Source organism: Semicossyphus pulcher, unplaced genomic scaffold (genome assembly GCF_022749685.1).
Source record: "Semicossyphus pulcher isolate SPU_LCO1_2020_fin unplaced genomic scaffold, fSemPul1.0.p SCAF_5, whole genome shotgun sequence".
Lineage (NCBI taxonomy): Eukaryota > Metazoa > Chordata > Actinopteri > Labriformes > Labridae > Semicossyphus > Semicossyphus pulcher.
The window spans coordinates 6916997-6937422 of record NW_027211726.1 but is presented as its reverse complement, the minus strand read 5'-3'; the positions used below and the strand labels follow the sequence as shown (position 1 = coordinate 6937422).

General features: G+C 40.3%; 1 protein-coding gene across 1 annotated transcript; it reads left to right on the top strand.

Annotated features, from left to right (window-relative positions):
* The first annotated feature begins 878 nt into the window (after nucleotides 1–878).
* Nucleotides 879–19926, top strand: lypla2 (lysophospholipase 2). The gene is made up of 10 exons (XM_069681617.1): nucleotides 879–904; nucleotides 7501–7593; nucleotides 9841–9872; nucleotides 11759–11824; nucleotides 13104–13151; nucleotides 13305–13375; nucleotides 15004–15077; nucleotides 15186–15287; nucleotides 15434–15604; nucleotides 17379–19926. The coding sequence occupies exons 2-10, from the start codon at nucleotides 7516–7518 to the stop codon at nucleotides 17427–17429; spliced, it is 693 nt and encodes a 230-aa protein (XP_069537718.1). The 5' UTR covers nucleotides 879–904; nucleotides 7501–7515; the 3' UTR covers nucleotides 17430–19926.
* The last annotated feature ends 500 nt before the right edge of the window (nucleotides 19927–20426 follow it).

Below are 20426 nucleotides of genomic sequence, written 5' to 3'. Positions count from 1 at the left end.
TGCAATCATGCCAGCAACAACATTTCTTACAACAATGTGCATTTTCAATGTTAGAAAATGTGTCTTGTGGTACTGTAGACCTACATTTTTCTTATACATCATAAGAAGCCTTTTGACTGGGGTAGAAGACGTATTTAGATTATTTACCTTATCATAAACAATTTTATTAGGCAAGTATGTTCATATACAAGCAGCTTGACTCGGTTTTTCATGTCTCTCAAATATAGGCTGCACAGGGTTAAATAACAATTTACAGGAAGTTAAAAAATAGACAAACGAGGTTCACAAAACCCGCCAAAGGTAAGTTTAAATAGACAAAGAATAATTATATCCACATAGGTGAAAAAATAGGTTTATGACTTAACGTTTAAAGTTGATGTATAAGCCAAGTGTTTTATATATTGTAAACAGATACGAATAATGCAACTAAATAAATACTGAAAGGCTTATGTAACAGATTGCTTTATAGCCTATTAATGAAGTGGCTGCTTACATGTATGTACATGTCCGTTCACAGTGTATACAGCTTGAGAGGGTTGATATCTAACAATGATGGATGATACATTTTAAAAAAGAACATATTTAAACTGCAAAGCCTTTATGGTTATATGGATTTTAATTTGTAGGCAAGTTAAAGATTTAGTATTAAAGACCTATTAACCCAACTTAGTCAATATCAACCACTGCATATTGACATGACAATGTTCGAAAAAAACGGGCGTGCTCATGTAATATATTAAGAAAATTAGCTCTCGTTTTGTACTAGTATCCATGGTCGTGATCTACATTGGATCTACGGCAGGGCGTTGCTAGACGTTGGCGTCACTACGCTCTGTTCCCGCCCCCTGCTAGTGTGCAGCTAGTAGCGGAAGTTCCGTTCCGTCGAGAACTGGGACAGCAAGCGGTGAGTGTATGAATTTGTATTAGCTAGCGGGCCGCGGGTGTAATTTTCACTACTTTATCCCGGTCCAAACTGATTCATATTTGAGCATTTTGTTGTTTAAGGTGTCCTTTAAAAACGGCCTTTGTAAGAAGTCCGAATTTAAATCAGGAGGTTAGCTTAAAGTAGACAAAGGTAGACACCGGCAGAAGACAATACAATTTATGTGTGTGCCGCTAGCTAGCATTTCTGTGTTACTACCACTAGCCCCGGTTATTGTGTAGATGTGTGTGTGTGTGTGTGTGTGTGTGTGTGTGTGTGTGTGTGTGTGTGTGTGTGTGTGCGTGCGTGTGTGTGTGTGAGTGTGTGTGTGTGTGAGAGTGTGTGTGTGTGTGTGTGTGTGTGTGTGTGTGTGTGTGTGTGTGTGTGTGTGTGGCCAGCTAAACCGGGATTAAACTCGAGTGCTTTGCAGAGCTGAATGCCATCACTACTGTGGATGAGGATGATGATGGGTCAAATAACATAGCTAAGCTTCTACCATTCATTGTCTCCTTTCTCTTCGACACCCCCGCCACCCGCTTCCTCTGCTTCAGCTGCCGATACTAAATGTATTTATTTCACTCCATTCGCCACTAAAACCGCACAGTTTTTTTTCTGTTTCATCTTTTGACTGCGATGTGTTTCGACCCCTACTAGCTAGCCGAGCCATTAACCTCCATCCGGAGGGAGCGGGGTTAGCTGCTGGTGGATGGTGTGTGTATGGGAGGAGGGGGATGCCTGTCACTCAGTGCCGCATATTATCCTGTTGTTTGCCAGCCATCCGTAGCCACTGAGCAAAGAGCTGTCTGTGTGCAGCAGCCTGGTGTTAGTGTGTGTGTGTCCGGCCGTTTGACTGCAGCACGCTTCTGTTTTTTGTGTTTGACTGAAATGTAATTGGAGTCATGCAGGATGGAGACTCGTGATGTGCTTTAACTTGACTGTAACACAGGCAGCGTTATATTTTCCTGCTTTCTGTCACGACAATGAAATAGCTATTAAATGATCATTTTTACAGTCATCTTCATTTGACAATATCTATAGTATCACTGATGTTGCTTGGATACAACACCGCCTTTGATATCATCAAAATATTTACACTAATCAAGATATCCTGAGAACTGAAATGTAAGAGGATATTCAGTATCATTGAAAGAATCCATAGATTTATAAATAGATGTTTTTAGGATTTATTATGGGGTTTTTTATTGGCATTTTATGCCTTTTAAGAGACAGTAGACAATGAATAGATGGCTTTATTGAAGGGAAGAGAGATGGGTGATGGCATGCAACATCGCTCCCCAGCTAGACTCAAACCAGTACTAGGAAAGCATCTAAAGATCCAAAAGGCAGTATCTTAAATTTGCTAATTTCTCCAATCAGAAATTCCAAAATAACCATGAAGATGTAAAACAGATTAAAAACGACACATTTTTACATTACGGCACAGTGGCTGAGTGGTGAGCCCTGTCTCTGGGTTCGAATCCCAGCCCGGTTTCCCCCCGCCTTAAGCATGTCTATTGGGATAATTCTTCTGTCATGGCTCTGGACCAAGACACCAACTAAAGGGCTGCCAAACTGTTCCCAACATGAAAATAATAAAATACAAAAAAAAAGATACTTAAAAGATAAGTAGATTTGAATCAGTAAGGAAATTAGGTGGTTTGTTGAGCTGAAAAACAGGAAATGAATCACCAACAAATTTGTTTTTCATGTCTGCTGATGTTCCTGTTTTCTTTGTTAAATATTATTTTTGAATGGAGTATTTGTGAGATTAACACTATCAGACAAAATAATACAACTGTAGATGTTAACATGGGCTCTAGAAGCTTTTTGGACCTTGTCACTCAAAACATAACTGCTGTTACAAAAATAAAACAACAAAAACCACAAACTAGCTGACCAAATACTAATGGGTTTTATCAGTTAAATTTATCCAATACATTTGGATTTCCTTCCTTGAACGTTAATGGATAGTTGGAGCATTTCCATCCACGACCTGAATATTCATCACGACTGCTAAGGGGTCGTGGAAAATGGAGGAACCTTAAATAATCAGGTCGCTGCTGCATCCGTTCATTTGATTAAGGAGTGCACTGTAAGGAGATAAATGCAATTAGATACTCCGGAGTCAAAGATTAAATAATATTCATGAACAAGTCCTTTCTTTAAGTAGTTTTTTAACCCAACTTGAATCAGGCTGGATTCTCGAACACAGCGTGACACTATTAATAACCAGCGGCCTCCTCCAGATGCTCAGAGAGTGAGCCTTTTGTTTCTTAGAGCGTGAGTTGAAAACCCACATGGTGCTGGCGGTGCGCAGCACAGGTCATTGTTAATCTGCTTAACGATAAAGGGTGGAAAAACAGGTTATAAAAGTGATTAATAGCCTATTTGCATATGCTACCTATTTCTGGGGTCTTGTCCTACTTGTTGGAACAGATTGTCCGATGTTCCTGCACTCCTCCACCTCTCACTCCTCTCTGTATTTTCTTCTTATTATGTCTTTATTTATTTCGCTCCTCTTTTTGTGCGGCCTCCTATTAGTCATGTTATCTCTGTGGCCCAGGCTGTTCCCAATTTAAGTGCAGCTAAATTACATTTGTAGAAAAAAATAAAATAAAAAAGGCGACCGTGAACGAGAGTCTTGTGACGCACATTTTAATCACATCACAGTTTGCCCGTGTTATTTGGTCAAACAGGATCAGGCTGAGGTGTCGAGTGCAGCTTAAAAAGCTCGCTAGAAAACTGGGAGAATATTCACATCTTTTACTTGAGTTAAAGTAGCAAAACCAAAGTTTCAGAGTAAAAATCCTGCATCCAAAACCCTACTTAAGAGTGCAGTAATATAAGCTATGTGTCATACAAACATCAGAAGTAAATGTAGTCCTGGTAGAAAAAGTCTCCTGTAGATGATATACACTACTCAGAAGAAATTAAAGGAACATCTATTTTTTATTACCAAAATGTTATAGCAAAAATAACATAGTGCATGGTTGTTTTTGTTCAGTGTAAGACGGGAGACATCCAGCATTAAAAATCCATATAGAAAACATTATCAAGCTTCACAAAATATAACTTTCTTTATAGAAAAGGTGTAAATTTAATTGTTTTTAATAGTATTTTATCATCTGACATTGTTAGATTGGTGATACTGATGCACCAATGTCCAAAAAGTATTCTGGTGTTTGTGCCACTTTTTATGGAGCTCGTTTCAGCTACCTCAAGGTGTATCTCTTGCGTGAAATGTGCTATAAAGTATGTCACTTATAGAGAAATAGAAAATACTTTATTGTCCTACTTTTGCATGCAAAAGGCAGAAATTTGTCTTTGACTTGAGTGTGCAATTACAGTATATACCATGTAAACACATTTAGCTACACAAGGTGGCACGTTTAAAACCATTCAGAGCAATAAAACACATACATAATAAAAAATAGTTACAATAGAGCAACATCAAAGAAGGGCAACATGTTCTTAAAGATGGATATTAAAGGGGTGTTCACTAATAAGTGTCTCTCATTCTATGGCTCTGGCCCCTCCGAACATCACAAGATAAATCTAAGGAGGTGAGAGATGAATAATGGGAGTGACAGGGAGAAAAGGGTCTTCTAATTATATTATATACCATTTTATCTCATGTTAGTCCCTTTTTAAAAAATAAATAGTAAACAACGTAACCTGTTATGGCTTTGAACCTTTATTAAAATGAAACTATTTGAGGAGTTTAGAGGGGAAATCACTTACAATCATACACGATTCAATATCAGCTGGTTTAAGCTGCTGAACGTTGCACTTTACAAACCTATAATCTGTTTTTAAGATCTGATTATTGTACCTTAAGCGTAGGTGAATGTTTTAGAGTAGACCTCCAATTTTTCCCTCTTAAATGTGAAGGAAAACTATAAATCTGCACCCAATGAACACACTTAATTATACATGAAAACCTTAAAAGTGTGCTGAAAAACACTCAAAGGAAATGTTCCTTCTTTTAATGCTTATAGATTTATACTACACCTTTGTGCAGCACTGAAAGAGACCATTTCCTGGTGCTTCACTCTGCACATTTATTACTGATTTATCAGGGGTCAGGTTGCAGGGCAAAAGCTGCCGTCTTTTGTCCACTCTCTGGGTTGTTGAATCACACATTCACCAGCGGTTTCCATGTATTTTCTCTGTGAACATGACCTTCAGAAGATAATTTGTCAGGGCAAACAAACACAAACACCTGAGCAGCGTTTTGCTTCCTCTGCCATAACAGCGGAGGAATTTCAACACCCCAAGACTCTATTCCAGCTCGAGGTTTACACATTAACCTCTGCGTCTGAGACATTTCCCCGTCTCCTCATCGGCTGGTTGCCAATCAGGCAGCACGCCGTCCGACCCGCCTGTATCGTCTCGCCTCGTCCTCCCGTCCCACATCAACTCAAACCTAAAGGGCATTAAGGAGCGAAAGCTTTTGCTGTAAAGCAACAACCTGATCTCATGCTTGTTATCGACGGCTGACTCACTGGGCAGAGACGTGCAGCGGGTTACAGTAAAGGGAGGGAGTGTTTCATTTGGTTAATAAGTCTCGCCTCTTGCTGACACACACAAACACAAACCTGATGACTTCTGTTTACGGTTCAGCAGCAGGTTCATTATGTGTTTGTGTGTGTTGGTGGTATGATCGGCTTTGTTGTCCCCGCCTGCAGACTGAACGGCTGCACTGAGCGAGCTGCTCATTGTCAATGCTAATGTTACAAAAGATACATGACAGATACCACTGTACACGACGCATTAGCAGTGTAACAAGTGTCTGCAGGTCTCCTAGTTTGAATAGGATCTACTGGTTCCTGGAAAATTTGAATACATCCTGGTGAAAAGGACTTTTTTTATCTACAGTGCACACACACAGTTTTATCTTAGCAAAGAGAATCCAAAGGAAGTCCTCTGCTTCCTGAATCCACTGGATACACACTCCTGTCATAAATACAAATAATACATTATCAAGCTGTAAATGGGAGTGCCGTTCCAAGGCCAAGAGTTCCTGGTTCGAATCCCAGTTCGGACATAGGGGGGCCTTTCTGGGTGGAGTTTGCATGTTCTCCCCCGTGCATGCGTGGGTTCGCTCCGGGTACTCCGGCTTCCTCCCACAGTCCAAAGACATGCTCGTTAGCTTCACTGGTGACTCTAAAGCGGCTTTCCCACTGGTCAAAAAACCCGCTAACACACAGCTTTTTTGCTTAGTGAGAAAGGTTACAATCAACATCAGACATGGGTCAAATGACTCTGCAGTAGACCCGAGTAATAGATAAAATAAAGACCTAACCACCGTAACATCTTCACTGTTTACTAACCCTGTATCGGGCGTGTTTGTGACGTCAGACGGTGACACAAAGAGACCGACAGGAGAATACTTCACTGGCAATGGGAGGAGAGACAATCAGCAATTATAAGCGGGTCTTACCGGGTCAGAAAAACCTGCGTCAATGTGCTAATTTCCGTGGGTTAAGGGGTATAAATTGCCTTATAGGTGTGAATGTAAGCGTGAATGGTTGTCTGTCTGTGTGTGTCAGCCCTGTGATTGGCTGGCGATCAGTTCAGGGTGTAACCCCGCCTCTCGCCCAATGACAGCTGGGATAGGCTTCAGCCCCCCCCACGACCCTGAACAGGACAAGCGGTATAGATAATGGTTGATTAAGGTCAATCTTCTTCTGAGTCATTTTTGAAAACACTCATCATGCACATGCTGTATTTACACACATCAGACTCTAAACTGGCAGGATGAACGCGGCCGCTTGTTATAAAGACAGTTTTAAGCGTAGATTTAGGTTCACAAAGAAGACATGTTTACTTTGACGTGAGGTGGATCAGGTCTAAAATTTAATAGGTTCTTCCTCGGCCCATTATTTTCTCTTCCACCTTGTTTAATGAAATCCCTGCCAGCAGTCTTTCCGTAGTCCTGCTGACAACACGAACACTTAACATCCTCTGTGGAAGTAATAGTTATGATGTTACGATCAGACGAGGGGTAAAATATTCAAGTGAGCACTCACAGCTGCTTGTAAAGCCCAATAACACTTGAAGGCTGTTTTAGATATTCTTGTCTTTTTACAACTGGACGGTCAGAGGACTTTTTTCAGAGAGATTAAAATCGACATTTAAATTAAACTGAAATCTCTCTTGTGGAAATGATGTCCTAGTTTTCTTTTCTGAGACGCACGCTTCGCTTGGTCCTGCAGATTTAAAAACTTCAACAATTTAATTAGATGCAGTCAAATAACTCAAGAGCCTCAGGTGTAACTTGATGACTGTTTGTATTTTTAAAAACACTTATCATCCTGTAGATGCTTCAGAAGCTGCACAGGAATAAAAGATGCAAAGTTGAATAGATTTCTAAGTACTATCTGTCGGTTTCATGGTGAAGATGTTCAACTCTCTACTCTAAGAATCTTCTGGAAAGTATAAATACAAATATTGCATATTGCTTGCTTGAGTTTAATAAAGCTCTTTTTGGTCTTGATGCACATTTGTAACCTAATTCCACACTGTGCGACCCGCAGCTGACCTCTTTGTGTCTTTCTCCCTTTTTCTGACTCCAGCATCTTCTACAGTGTATGTGTGGCAACAACATGTCTGTGCCGCTGCTCACCGAGGCTGTGACGGTGTCTGCCAAGGAGAAGGAGACCGCGGCAGTAAGTGGAACAAAAAAAACCCCACACAACTATTTGTATCTTTTGTGATATTGACACTCTTAATTTAGAGCATATCAGAGTCACTGAGTAAGTTGGGAAAGGGTGTTAACGTCCAATTGAAAAACACTTCTAGCTGTGGGTAGATTTCTGACTGATTAACCTGAACCTTCACATTCCTAGTTTGACTTTAACCTTGTCTTGCTGTGTTAAACCACATCAGACAGTATCTGCTCAGCTGTGCTTGATATCAAAGGGATATGTGGGCTGGGTATTAATATGGAGATAACGATGCCAACTTTTGATGGCATATTTACTTTATATGGACAGGATCACACACAGCAAGAATAGCTACATGAAAGTGACCGTGAGAGTGAACCCCTGTATCCTCCAAAGATCCGGACACTGTTGACACATAATGGTGATACATTGTCAGTTATATGTCCCTTAATTGCAGCTCAGCTAGCAGCCCCCTCACTGGGCATTCAAACTCTGCCAAAGAGCTTTGCTGAAACAATGATTTTAACATAAATCTGCATTATGCAGTAATTTTGCTTATAAAAGCACTGAGTCTGTTTCATTTTTAGAGAAGGAGAACTCTGCGGATAATTCGGCTACCATTACAAACCTTGTAAACGAAACAAACCGAAGATATCCTCCTAACCCAAAAATAAGTTAAGCTGCGACAAGCAAGCTGAGCAGCTCTGATCGCAGCGCCACTGGAGATGCTCTGTCTGCCAGAAAGGGTTGGAGAGACACTGAGTAGTAATGTAAAACTGACTTACACTGTTTTTAATTATCTTTACTTAAAGTTATAATCTCAAAGAATTCGTTCTCTCTGGCAACACATATGGCGATAAACAATAGTTGCGGGAGCACGCTTGCCAGATATCCAGACAGTGTTGCATGTGAGACGTCCACAGTTGGCTCCGGTTTTAACTCTTGATTTTCCTCTCTGACGGTCGCTTTCCTTTTTAGACTGTTTGCTTCATCTGAGCGTCGAGTTTGTTTCTTTTTCTTTGGATTTTCACTTATTGTTGAAGTTGTATCTGTAGTCATCCATATTTTCTTTGTTTGTTCAGCCATAGTAGATTACTGTTTACTCGCAACACTTGCAGAGAGCCGAAAAGCAGCCGCTCAGCTCCGCCTACCCTCTCTGGCAGACCAACCACTGCTGGCTGATGGGAAACGCGTCACTAACTGGGCGCCGCTTGTGGTTTTTTACCACGAAAGTCGCACCAGACACCCAGTCTGTAATACTGCAAATGCAAAGGCTTTCATCAGTGGGCCATAGGCTCAATCACCATTGTGTTACCTCATTCGGCGATAGATAGTGACTTAACAGACGTTTATTTACATTAAAATCTTCGAGGTTATTACTTTAAAAAAAAAAGAAGGGTAGAGCAGTTTAAGAAGCTCTAATCAGTCATTCAAATATTTATTTTATTATGATCAGTTCACAAAATACTGACATTTTATTACAAAGTCAAACCCTTGAATCATATTTTTAGATATCTATAAGTTATTCTTTCAAAATAAAACTACAGATTTGGCCTTATATGCAATAAACACAAACATCATCCTTCAATAAAAATAAGACGAAATATTCGGTGTTGTTAAGTACAGATTGGTACCATTGACCGTCCTGTTGAGAACGTGCAGCCGCACCTGTATCTGCACCTGTAACAGGAGGTGTAACAGGTACAGTGTCAGACACAGGAAGAAGACGCTCAGCTGGATCTGAGTGTAAAAATTAAAGGAGCTGTTGTCAGGTTCAGTGCAGAGATTTGTTTCAACCAGCATCAAAGAGTCTCATCTCAAACCCTTCATGGAAGGAAAGTGTTTTGATCTCTGCAAAGACAGCCGAGTCACTGATTTCGATCCAGCGAGTGGAGGATCGCCAGCTTTCTTATTATTCTCTGTCACGGTTTCTCTGCGGGGCGTAAGCGTGTGTGGAAACTGGCAGGAAGAGAGATTATCCTGGCAGGAATGGGGGGTTGGCACACATGTATCAGTAGCACAGTGTGTACACAAGAGCACTGATGAATTGTCTCCAAGTACAAAGACGGAATTAAACATACCGCACTCTTTCAGCACTTAATGTGTCTGATGTGATCGCTCATGAGAAGCTCAGAAGAGTTTGCATGTGGAGCGAAATTCTAAGAGTTTCTTTGGGTGGTGTTGTCCTAATATTTAAGAGTAATTCACTCTGACAAGGAAGTAACCAGTGTTCATTTATGTGTGTTGCAGGTGATCTTCCTTCATGGACTGGGAGACTCAGGGTGAGTTCTGTTTTAATCTCTTCTTTCATGTTCGTTTTGAGTGGGAGAGAAAGGATAAGCCCGCCTTGCTGTCCTATATTTTATAAAACATAATCTTTAGAGAAAACCTTATTTTTGTAATCTATTTTTTATTAGTTTTTGAAAAGCTTGGTATATAATATTGTTTCCAGGATACAGTGACACAAGGCACATGTTAATGTTGTGTATTATGGTGACTCAAGTACGTAAATCCACTGGCAATAAACAAATAAAGGAACAAATCCAGAAGGAAAAAAAACAATAAAAAAAAAAACAGCCACAACAGAGACGAAATGAGTCATACATGTATATTTGAGTCATAATGCAGGATCCTCTAGTTACAGAGGACACTGATATCTATTTAGACTAGGGATGGGCATTTGAAGGCATATCAGTATTCTAATATTATATTAAAAATCAGATATCTGGTTAACCTCACTACAAAAAACACACGCACAGCTCTGTTTATCACCCAGCGGCGTCTGTCTCTGCTGTGTAAAGGGCGCATTAGTAAGATTGGCATACATCAGCGAGTCTCTGTTTGTTACTCACACAGGGACGCTCAGTAGCGCTCTCCCCCATAAGGAAACATCAGTGTATTTGCTGACACAGTGAAATGAAGTTGGCCGAGCAGAGGACATGAGGAGACGAGAGGGAAACAAAAAGCTCGCCGTCTCTCAGTCATGATACTGCTTTCGGTCTGCTGCCGATCTGGTGATGCCAGAAGCCTCCACACACACGCCTGCTTCACCTCAGGGAGATTCCTGCACGAGCCCCACGCGGGCCAAAAACAGCCAGAGGCCGACACCAAGCTCTCCATCATGCGCGCTCATTCTGATGCGTGCTCTCTTCAATACACGCAGAAACAGACACACACTCGCACACACACGGATCTGAGAGGTGAATTATTTTTAGAAACCTCAAACATACCTTTGGCAGTGACAATCGTGCCCACAGATACGAATACACTGTAACTGAAATACCCCCAACAGAAATCGACATCGAATTGAATCGGGACCTTGTAAATTAGAATCGAATTGAGAAATCCTTATCGATACCGAACCCCACTAATGAACAATGTTTAATGAACTTAAGGCAAAAATGATCATAAGCTATAGTCGAATATCCACCTCATTTAGAATAATCGAATATTCGAATATTCGTGCCCATCCCTAATTTAGACCCATCTTCTATTTTAATACTGTCCCAAGGAGATACCACTTCCTCCTGATTGCCGCTTCATCAATTCACCAGATATTGGCCTGATGTAATATGTTCAGGTCTATACATATACATAAATATATTAAAAAGAAGCAACACACGGAGGCAGGAGACAATAGTGCAACGAAGAGCAAAAGGTGCTGAGATAAACATGATTATTCCACCGCCCTGTTAAATACTTGATCCTGATTGGTTAGTTCAACATTCCGAGGTCTGCTATTTCTCGATAACAGGCCGTTGCTAGGGATTCGACTCTAATCACACAATCCGGCGGACTAACTGTCAGCATGTCAATCCGCAGAAAGAAGTCTGGTAAATTTGACGTCGGTTTGTTTGTTTACAGAGGGGAAAGAAAAGAGACAAAACAATAGAGAAAAGCAATAAAGGTTCAAAGAGGCTAAAACTGAAGGCTACGACAGAGAGATCTACAAAACTGAAGACGGCACATGAAGTAAACATTAAACAGAACACAGTACGGAATACGGCGATGGATTTTAAGGTGTAGAAGTGATTTGTATTTGCAGACCACATGTTGGGCTGCACACACACTGTACCAGGCTGTGCTACTCTCTGGTTTAATGAGTTGCATGTTGGTCGTTTTGCTGAAACTGGAATCAAAGAGCTGCTTTCTCTGTGTTTTCTCTCAGGCACGGGTGGGCAGATACTCTGACGGAGATCCAGCCGTCTCACGTCAAGTTCATCTGCCCCCATGCGTAAGTCTTTTCTCCTCCAATCCTTCTGTCATGTTTCATGTCAATCACGTGTTACCATATCTTTTCCTTTGTGTGGTTGTGTAGAGTGAAGTGCAGCTTGAAATCGCAGCGTATCAGGGCCTTTGTAGGTTGAAAAATGGAGCAGTGGGAGGAGGGTTATATTCTGGGGAAAAAAACATGATTAAAGTTGTACATTGTAAAAAAAACAACTCACAAATTTAAAATAAAAAACATACAATTCAGTTCAGTGAGTTTTATTGGCATGAACGTAACCATTACAATATTGCCAAAGCATCATGTAACTATACAAATAGCTTTTCAATAATGAAGCGATATCAATATAATAATAATAATGTTCATAATAATAAACTTACTTATTCTCTGAGATTATGCAGTCATAGATTTGTGGGGGAAAAACATACAAATATGGAAGATTAAAGTCACAAACATCAGAGAAAAAATATTAATGACAAGATTAAAATAGTAAATTTAAGAGAGAAAAAAAATTCAGATCAGATTTCAAAGTTGCAAAAGATGCAAGTTTGCATAAAAATCTTAAAATTGGAAAATTGAAAAATGGAGGAAGGTATACTCTGAGAAAAAAACGGTTATTCTCTGATTCAAGTTGTAAATTTATAAGAAAAAACTTGATAAAAAATGTAATAACAAAATTAAATTTAAGAGAGATGAATAATATTCTACGAGATTCAATTAGTAAATTAAAGGGGAAAAGATCAAACAACATTCTCTGGAATTTCAAAGTTCTATATTTGCGTAAAAATCTGTGAGATAAAGGTCACAAATTTCTGAGGAAAACACCCGAAAAACGCATTAATTCTGAAGAACTTAGATTTAGCAGTTTGGGTGAAGCATAAAGGCTGTCTTTGTGTTCGTGTTTTTCTTCTAGCTTGTTTGCAAAATAAAGCCGATACAGAAGATTTTTTTGGGGAAGAAAGTAACACGGTTTCTTGGAAAATAAACCACTATTCATCAGAGTTTTCCCGTAAAACCTCAGAGAATTTAAGCTTTTTTTCTCAAAAATGCATGACCTTATAAACCATGTTTGTTTCTTGTTCATTACGTCTTGAATCGATAAAGTTTGTCCTATAAGTAGAACCCCCATTTTACTTACAAAGGCTCTAATACATCTTAGCATTAACCTGTGTTTGTTTGTCGGTCACAACACAAAAGCAGCTTCAGACCAACAGTTTCTCATCATCAACCACCTGCCTGCTGATGATCTCCCACCCTGACTGTCATGTTTTCATTCCCCCCGCAGGCCCTCAATCCCCGTCACTCTCAACATGAAGGCGACGATGCCCGCGTGGTGAGTTGGCGCGATGAATGAAACAGCCTTTTTAGCTGCACACTGGCTCCCATTGTGTCCCTGGCAACCACAATAGGGCCCCCATACTGGCATTGACAATACTGTGATTGTATCTATTGATTTCTTTAAACGCTCGCCTCTGCATGTGTGCAGGTTTGACCTCATGGGTCTCAAACCCGACATCCCAGAGGACGAGTGTGGAATCAAGAAGGCAGCAGACAACAGTGAGTTTTATTTAAGACCCCCTCCAATGGAAATCCAGTTTTTAACCTTGTTGTACTATAAGACATATCAGGAGTGAAATAAGCAGACAACAGTCATGGCTGGAGTGTTTGTAAGTGCAGTGTAGTAATGACTCAAAAACACAGACTGGCATGGTTTAATGTCACTATGTAAGGATCTAATTACATGATCCTGTGGGGTGGGGACATGGCCAAATGAGGAGTATCATAGGAGAAGCAAGATGTAGAAACGTATCAATATTTTGGAGATGTGTGCAAGCGGGTGGCGAGCAAGCTCCGTTAATGGGCCTTTTTAGCCTACACCGATCAGCCATAAAATTAGGACCACCTGCCAACCTGACCAATCTACGGCTACGCAGTCCCATACGCAACAAACTGTTATGCCCTGTGTGTTCTGACACCTTTCTATCAGAACCAGGATTAACTTTTTCAGCAGTTCGAGCTACAGTAGCTCTTCTGTTAGACCGGACCAGCCTTCGCTCCCCACGCACATCAATGAGCCTTTTGCCGGTTCACTTTTTCTTTAACTTAGAGGGCAAAACGTTCACTGGCTGCCGAACATAGCTCACCCGCTGGCAGGTGCCATTGTATCGAGGTAATCACTTCACCTGTCAGTGGTCATAATGTTATGTCTGATCGGTGTATTTAATAAGAAATTTACCAACACCAGTAGAATCCCAATCTGTGCGAAACACTGTCCTCTCCAGCTCTTATCTCTAAGCATGGTCATTTCTGGATCCAAAAACACACAACATGGTGACGGCCAAAAAGCCCAACGTGAGGCCTCTTAACGGCAGTCCACAACGTAATTTGTGACGTCACTTCCTCCAAAATTCTGCCACGTCCACCTCTTATTTACAGCTTAAAGAGTTTTTATTTCATGGAAGGAACACTTCTTATCAGTTTAATGAACAGAGATTAGTTTTTTGTTGTTGTTTTCTTTAATGCAAGGAGAAGAATTTGATTATTTGTCCCTAATGGAATGACGAAACTTGCACTCTCTCTTAGCAGGCTGTTGTTTTATCAGCTTATAACCCACTGGATCCTGCCGAAGACCTTAATCCTTTAATAAGCTTCACTTTTGTATAGTTTTTATTTATTTTTTTTACAAACACTGAACAGCTTGTTGGGGTTTGTTGTTGTTTGTTGTTTGGGGATTATTGACAGTCTTGGATTAAGACGCATTTGTTGTGCTTGTAAGTTTTTCCAGCATCAGGATGTATGAGGCTTTGTAATAAGGGTCGACTATAAATGTTCCTCTGTAACAAATTTCATTCATCATTATCTTTAATGTCTGATTCATACTATTATATTTATATCATTGCTTAAATGTAGCCTATTGTTCATATATGGTTTACACTGTGTGCAGAGCCTTTTGCATGCATGTGCTTGTTACATGTTATGTCCACTAGAGGGCGTCCCAACACCAATAAATAGGTTATAGCTTTCCTGCTAAGCAATAACACAGCTTATTAAAAAAAGGAAGAAATACTCATCGAATCGTAATTTCAGCATTTGATTTCTATTTATTTTTTTACAGTTAGAGTTGACTCACATTATATGTTGTCCTTCTGACATGTTGGATGACATTTGTTTTTGCGTCCTTCTAGTCAAGGCTATAATCGAACATGAGGCCAAAAATGGGATCCCCCCACACCGTATCATTCTCGGTGGCTTCTCTCAGGTACGACTTCATATCTTGGCATTGTGTTATATTCCAAAGGAGTAATAATTGGAACATACTCTATAAAGAAATGTAATAAACGTCTCTGTCTTGTCTGCTTCTCCTCAGGGTGGGGCTTTGTCCTTGTATACCGCCTTGACCTGCCAGCATCAGTTGGCCGGCGTCGTGGCCCTCAGTTGCTGGCTACCACTTCACAGGACTTTCCCATCGGTACAGTCACACTTTTACTGGAAGAAAAGTTATAAAGTTCTTAGCTGCTGCTGTACTTTGCATTTTACCCTCTGCAGAGCAAGATTTCAGATTAAGCCGTCTTCCCCAGGACGTTATTTTAAGTCTGTGTTGTGTCTGTTCTGCAGGCGTCAAGCGGGAACAAGAACATCCCGATCCTGCAGTGCCACGGCGAGAGTGATGTCATGATCCCGCTGCAGTTCGGTGCCATGACATCAGAAAAACTCAAATTGATAGTCAACCCTGATCTGATCACCTTCAAAGCGTATCCAAACGTCTCTCACAGCTCCTGTCCTCAGGTACTGACCGTGTGTTTCTGTGTTTGTTTATGTATTTATCCTGTTTGTGTGAGGCAGAATCAGTATTTTAATTCTGACATTTACAATGTTGTTTCCTTTTTATTGATCACATAAAAATATCACAACCATTGTCATTCTGATTTGATTTTTAATTTTTGCCCCCCCTTTGAGATTCCTGGTGATTAAAGGAATATTACACTGCACATCACTCCTGCGCTTGCCAGCTTACACTGGCTGCCTGTTTTTTATCATATCAATTTTAACATTTTATTGATGACTTTTAAAGCTTTAAATGGCCGTGCCCCAAAATATATTACAGATGTTTTGACCCCCTGTGCATCTGGGAGCTCACTAGGATCAGTGCGTGCAGCTCTGTTGGTTGTTCCTCAAACTCGACTGGTTACCAATGGCGACCAGGCCTTTGCAGTGAGGCCCCCCCGACTGTATAACTCTCTGCTGATTACAATAAGACAGGCCACAACTTTAGCGTCTTTTCTCTTCTGTTTTTATCTTTTACTCCTGTGTTTCTATCTGTGTTGTTTTTATCTGCTTTCCTTTCATCTCTCTGTCTTTTTTGTGAAGCACTTTGTTACCTTGTTAGGAAGAGTACTATATAAATAAAGTTTATGATCATCATTATTTTAAAGATTAGGTTTTTTGGCATTTGCCTTTATTAGATAGGGCAGCTGAAGAGAGACAGGGAATGTGGGGAGGAGAGAGTGGGGGATGACATGCACCAAATGATCCGCAGACCGGGAGTCGAGCCTGCGATCGAGGACTGTAGCCTCTGTACATTGGGCACCTGCTCTATTAAACCTGCTTGCTCTGTAGGGGGCAGATGTAGAAGATAAAAACGTTACTGTTCATTGCAACACATTTAGGTGTATAAAGTCTTATTATAGGGGTGCTGGTTTAGCTCAGTGGGTAGAGCAAGCGCCCTATCTACAGAGGCCATAGTCCTTGATGCAACAGCTGCAGGTTTGACTCTCGTCATCCCACTCTCTTCTCCCCATATTTCGCGTCTCTCTTAAGCTGTCCTATCTAACATCTAATGGGGCGGCGGTGGCTCAGTGGTAGAGTCGGTCGTCTTTCAAGGAAGGGCGGAGGTTCGATCCCCAGCTCCCTCAGTCTTACTTGTCAAAGTGTCCTTGGGCAAGACACTGAACCCCAAATTGCTCCCGTGAATGTGATGACTGATTGACAGCTGGGCACTTTACGTAGCAGCCTCTGCCATCAGTGTGTGAATGTGGGTGTGAATGGGTGAATGTGACATGTTGTGTAAAAGCATCTTTAAGTGGTCGCAAAGACGAGAAAAGAGCTATAGAAGTACAGTCCATTTAATACAGGAAAAATGGCAGAAAAAATAGTCTTTTTAAATATTATTATATCCTAAAAACAACCCGCATGGTTTGTAATACTCAGGATTTTACACATTTAGTTATCACAATGGCCGTTATATAATCATTTGACACAGACACCTTGAGGTAAACAGTCACAAAACCGCTTATATACTACAAAGGCAACCACCCGGAGTGTGCACTTAATTCAATTACAATTCTGGATTACAATTATTATTAGAGCAAATAATGGAGATAAGCAATTATTGTGCCTCATTTTGTTTCGCTATGATGCTCTTGTTTCTTCTAGTGTTAAATCCAGCATACCCTTTACTTTTAAAGCGGTGCAATTAATCCATCATACTTTTGTAAACAGGCAGGTTTGTGTTTTTGTTTCCGGAATCATCTGTACCAACGTGTCTTTTTCTGTCTTGCAGGAGATGGTGGCTGTAAGGGAATTTATCGACAAGTATTTGCCCCGAATCTGACCTCACCTCATCTCCCACTGTGACCCTCTGAGACACTGACCTCTCACCCCCGATCTGCCGTTCTCCCACAGGAAACAGCCATGAGCACCCCACCACCAAACCCCGATTCCACACACATCGACAACATAACACACACACACACACACACACGCGCAGGACAACACATTAGATGATATTGATTTGATCCACACTGCTGAACAAAACATACGCTTCTCCGTGCAGATTTAATCAAACACACTGATCTGATAAAAACATAACCAAGTGCTCGCACTCACAAGTCTTAGCCTTTCGGAGGGAGAAACACTGACTCACACATACATTCCCTTTGGTTTTAATTTAAACAACCTCTGTGTGTCGCCTCTCCACTTTTACCTCATTCTGCTTTCCCCCCTTTTTTTTGAGCTGTCTTAATCATTCGCTGCGTCAGTTTGTGAGAGATTTGGTGGAAACCGAAGAATAAGATTCAGAGTCAGATAAGCAGCTTCCTGACATCTGTTAGGGACCATACGATACCTGGGCTTTGGGTATCGGCCGATACTTAAACATAAAATTTAACTGATTATATCAGCCCAGTATCAGCTCTGTTGTCATGAGTCCTAGTACAGCTATTTAAGTCAGTGTCAAAGTGATATCCGACAGCAGTATCGGATCATGCATCCCTTATACAAAGGCGCAGTCAGACTGGATTTCACCTCCCTTTTATTTCTGTGTAGAGGGAGATAAGACCAGTTCTTCTTGTTGTGATTTGATCTGCCTCCTTCTGATTGAAATTTGACCCCCAAAATCTTGAGGCTTTCCAAAGTGCAGCCAGCTTTAGAAACATTGTGGAATTGAGTTATCTTTCTAGAAATACTGGTTGCTTTATAACTGCTTAAAACAAGCAGCAGAATAAGATAAGATAGTCCTTTATTGATCCCCAGGGAGGAAAGGCTACAGCGAGTACAGGGAAAGTAAAAGAGGTCCCTAATAAAATACTGTCTACTTTACAACTTTATTGACTGATTAGGCTAGCCTGTTAACCATGCTGCTGTATGTTTACCACTCAGCCCCAACTGTCTCCTGTCTGAGTTCATTTTACCAGATGAAATTCAGCCCGACTGCGTCAAACAGAGTCTGACTCGGGTGACGTGATCGCTGGTTTCCACCAAACCATCCATCCTCCTGACAGTCCACTGCAGCCTGTCCAGGTCTTGCATCAATAACTCATGGACGCCCTTTTTTTTTAACATCAATGGGGGCCTCACATTACCTTATTTTTAATGAGTGTGATACAGCGTCTTAAAAATAAATGAATTAAATCAAATTGAAATAAAAGAAACTTTCCCATTGATATTTTTGCCCCCCTGTGCTTTTTATTTCACAACTTCCTCACCTGCATTTTTGCAAACTCTTCCTGCTTTATGTGATCTTTTATGCAAAATAACCTCATTTTTTTAGAAGTTAGATTTTAGGCTTTAATGGGAATGACTGAGCAGTATGAGTTGCATGAAATAAAGCATCATTTAGGATGGTTGCAGGCCCGCACAGACTGCACACCATGAGTCGTTTCACTGTTCCTCCCACTGACTTTTTAAAAACATTTTTCCCCTTCAAGTGCATCAGCCACTTAAAGGACACTTCATTAGTCAGAATTGAAACTTTGGAAAAACCTGCTTCCTCTGTATCTTCTTCCACTACACTAAAGCAAAGTTTAAAACAAGCGCAGACCATTTACCCCTTTAGAATAAGTAAGAAAACGTCCCCTTCCCAGCTCCCTCCTTTGGCAACTTACTGTAACCCACTAAGAGAAAAACAAAAGGTCAGATTTTAAAGTTAAACCCGACACTATTATAGTTCACTTCTTTAATAAAAAATAAAGGCTAAACAAAAGGGAGGGCTTTGGCGAGAAGCTGTTCCAACATAACTGAAGGGTGATTTTATCATAGATACAAATAATCTTGAACAACTTGTGACCGTTGGATATAGGAGTGTAACTGAGGAGTCGTGTGTGCTTAAGATATCTATCTATGTATATCAGGTGTTCTGCATTTTCCTTTTGTGACTGTTAATTTTGCTCCCTGTTCTATTTTTAATGTTCTCAAACCTGATTTTAAAAAAACTCCACGGGGAAAAGGAGGAAAGACATCTGTTTTGATTGTTGTTCACTAATCAATGAATGTCTCTCTTTAGCTCCTTTAATATTTTCTCTGATGGATCTGTAGTTTCTTTTTTTCCCTCTTTGACACCATTTTATTCCAACATTTCCCCCATGTGACAACGTCACACTGTATTGTGTGTTTTCTGCTCGGTTGTATGTTGTCATATGTTCAACTTCACTTGTTCTTTGTTTATTTGACTTATGTTCTGTTGTGTTTTGTCACTGTTGTCATCTCATCCTTTTTTTGTCTGTTTATAATGATTTGCATTTCGTAACATGTCGAGGTAAGACTCGAGGTCTCTCCACTTTTTTTTGTTTCCAAGACACCTGTAAGCGGAATAAATGACCCAAAAAAAAGTCTGAGTTCCGCGTCTTTCATTTTTCCATTATGGACCAAAACAATCATTCCAACATATTTATAAGGTCTATAATGAGGCAAACATTAGAAGTGTTCTTTAATTGTGGTTTAAATGATCCATAACTTCTCATTTGTGTAATAACATTAAGACACAAGCATGGTGAGAAGAACAATAGGAAAGGTATTCTTGTCATATTCCACTTTCCCCAAGATAGTTTTTTTTAAAGGCATTGAAATATCTACAATATTTCAACAGTAACCAATGAATACATACATGTAATAATGTCATATTTGTATACAACAGTTAGTTCCCACAAAGAAATCCCGCTTGACACATATTTAAAAAAATAATAATAATCATCTGTTGTTGCTTATTGCAACTTTATGCAGCTTGTAAACTCTACTCTCTATATTTGACAAACAAGAGTACTGAGTTTCCGTTTTCGCGTCCTTTTCTGCACATTGTGTGTCCACCCTCTCCATGTTAATAAACAGGGCCTCC

What these genes read in the sequence shown, in the direction of transcription:
- lypla2 (XM_069681617.1), top strand. Translation starts at nt 7,516, where the DNA reads ATGTGTGGCAACAACATGTCTGTGCCGCTGCTCACCGAGGCTGTGACG. An exon ending in AGGAGAAGGAGACCGCGGCA is followed by an intron (nt 7,594 to 9,840) that starts GTAAGTGGAACA and finishes TGTGTGTTGCAG; the next exon opens with GTGATCTTCCTTCATGGACT. An exon ending in TTCACAGGACTTTCCCATCG is followed by an intron (nt 15,288 to 15,433) that starts GTACAGTCACAC and finishes TCTGTTCTGCAG; the next exon opens with GCGTCAAGCGGGAACAAGAA.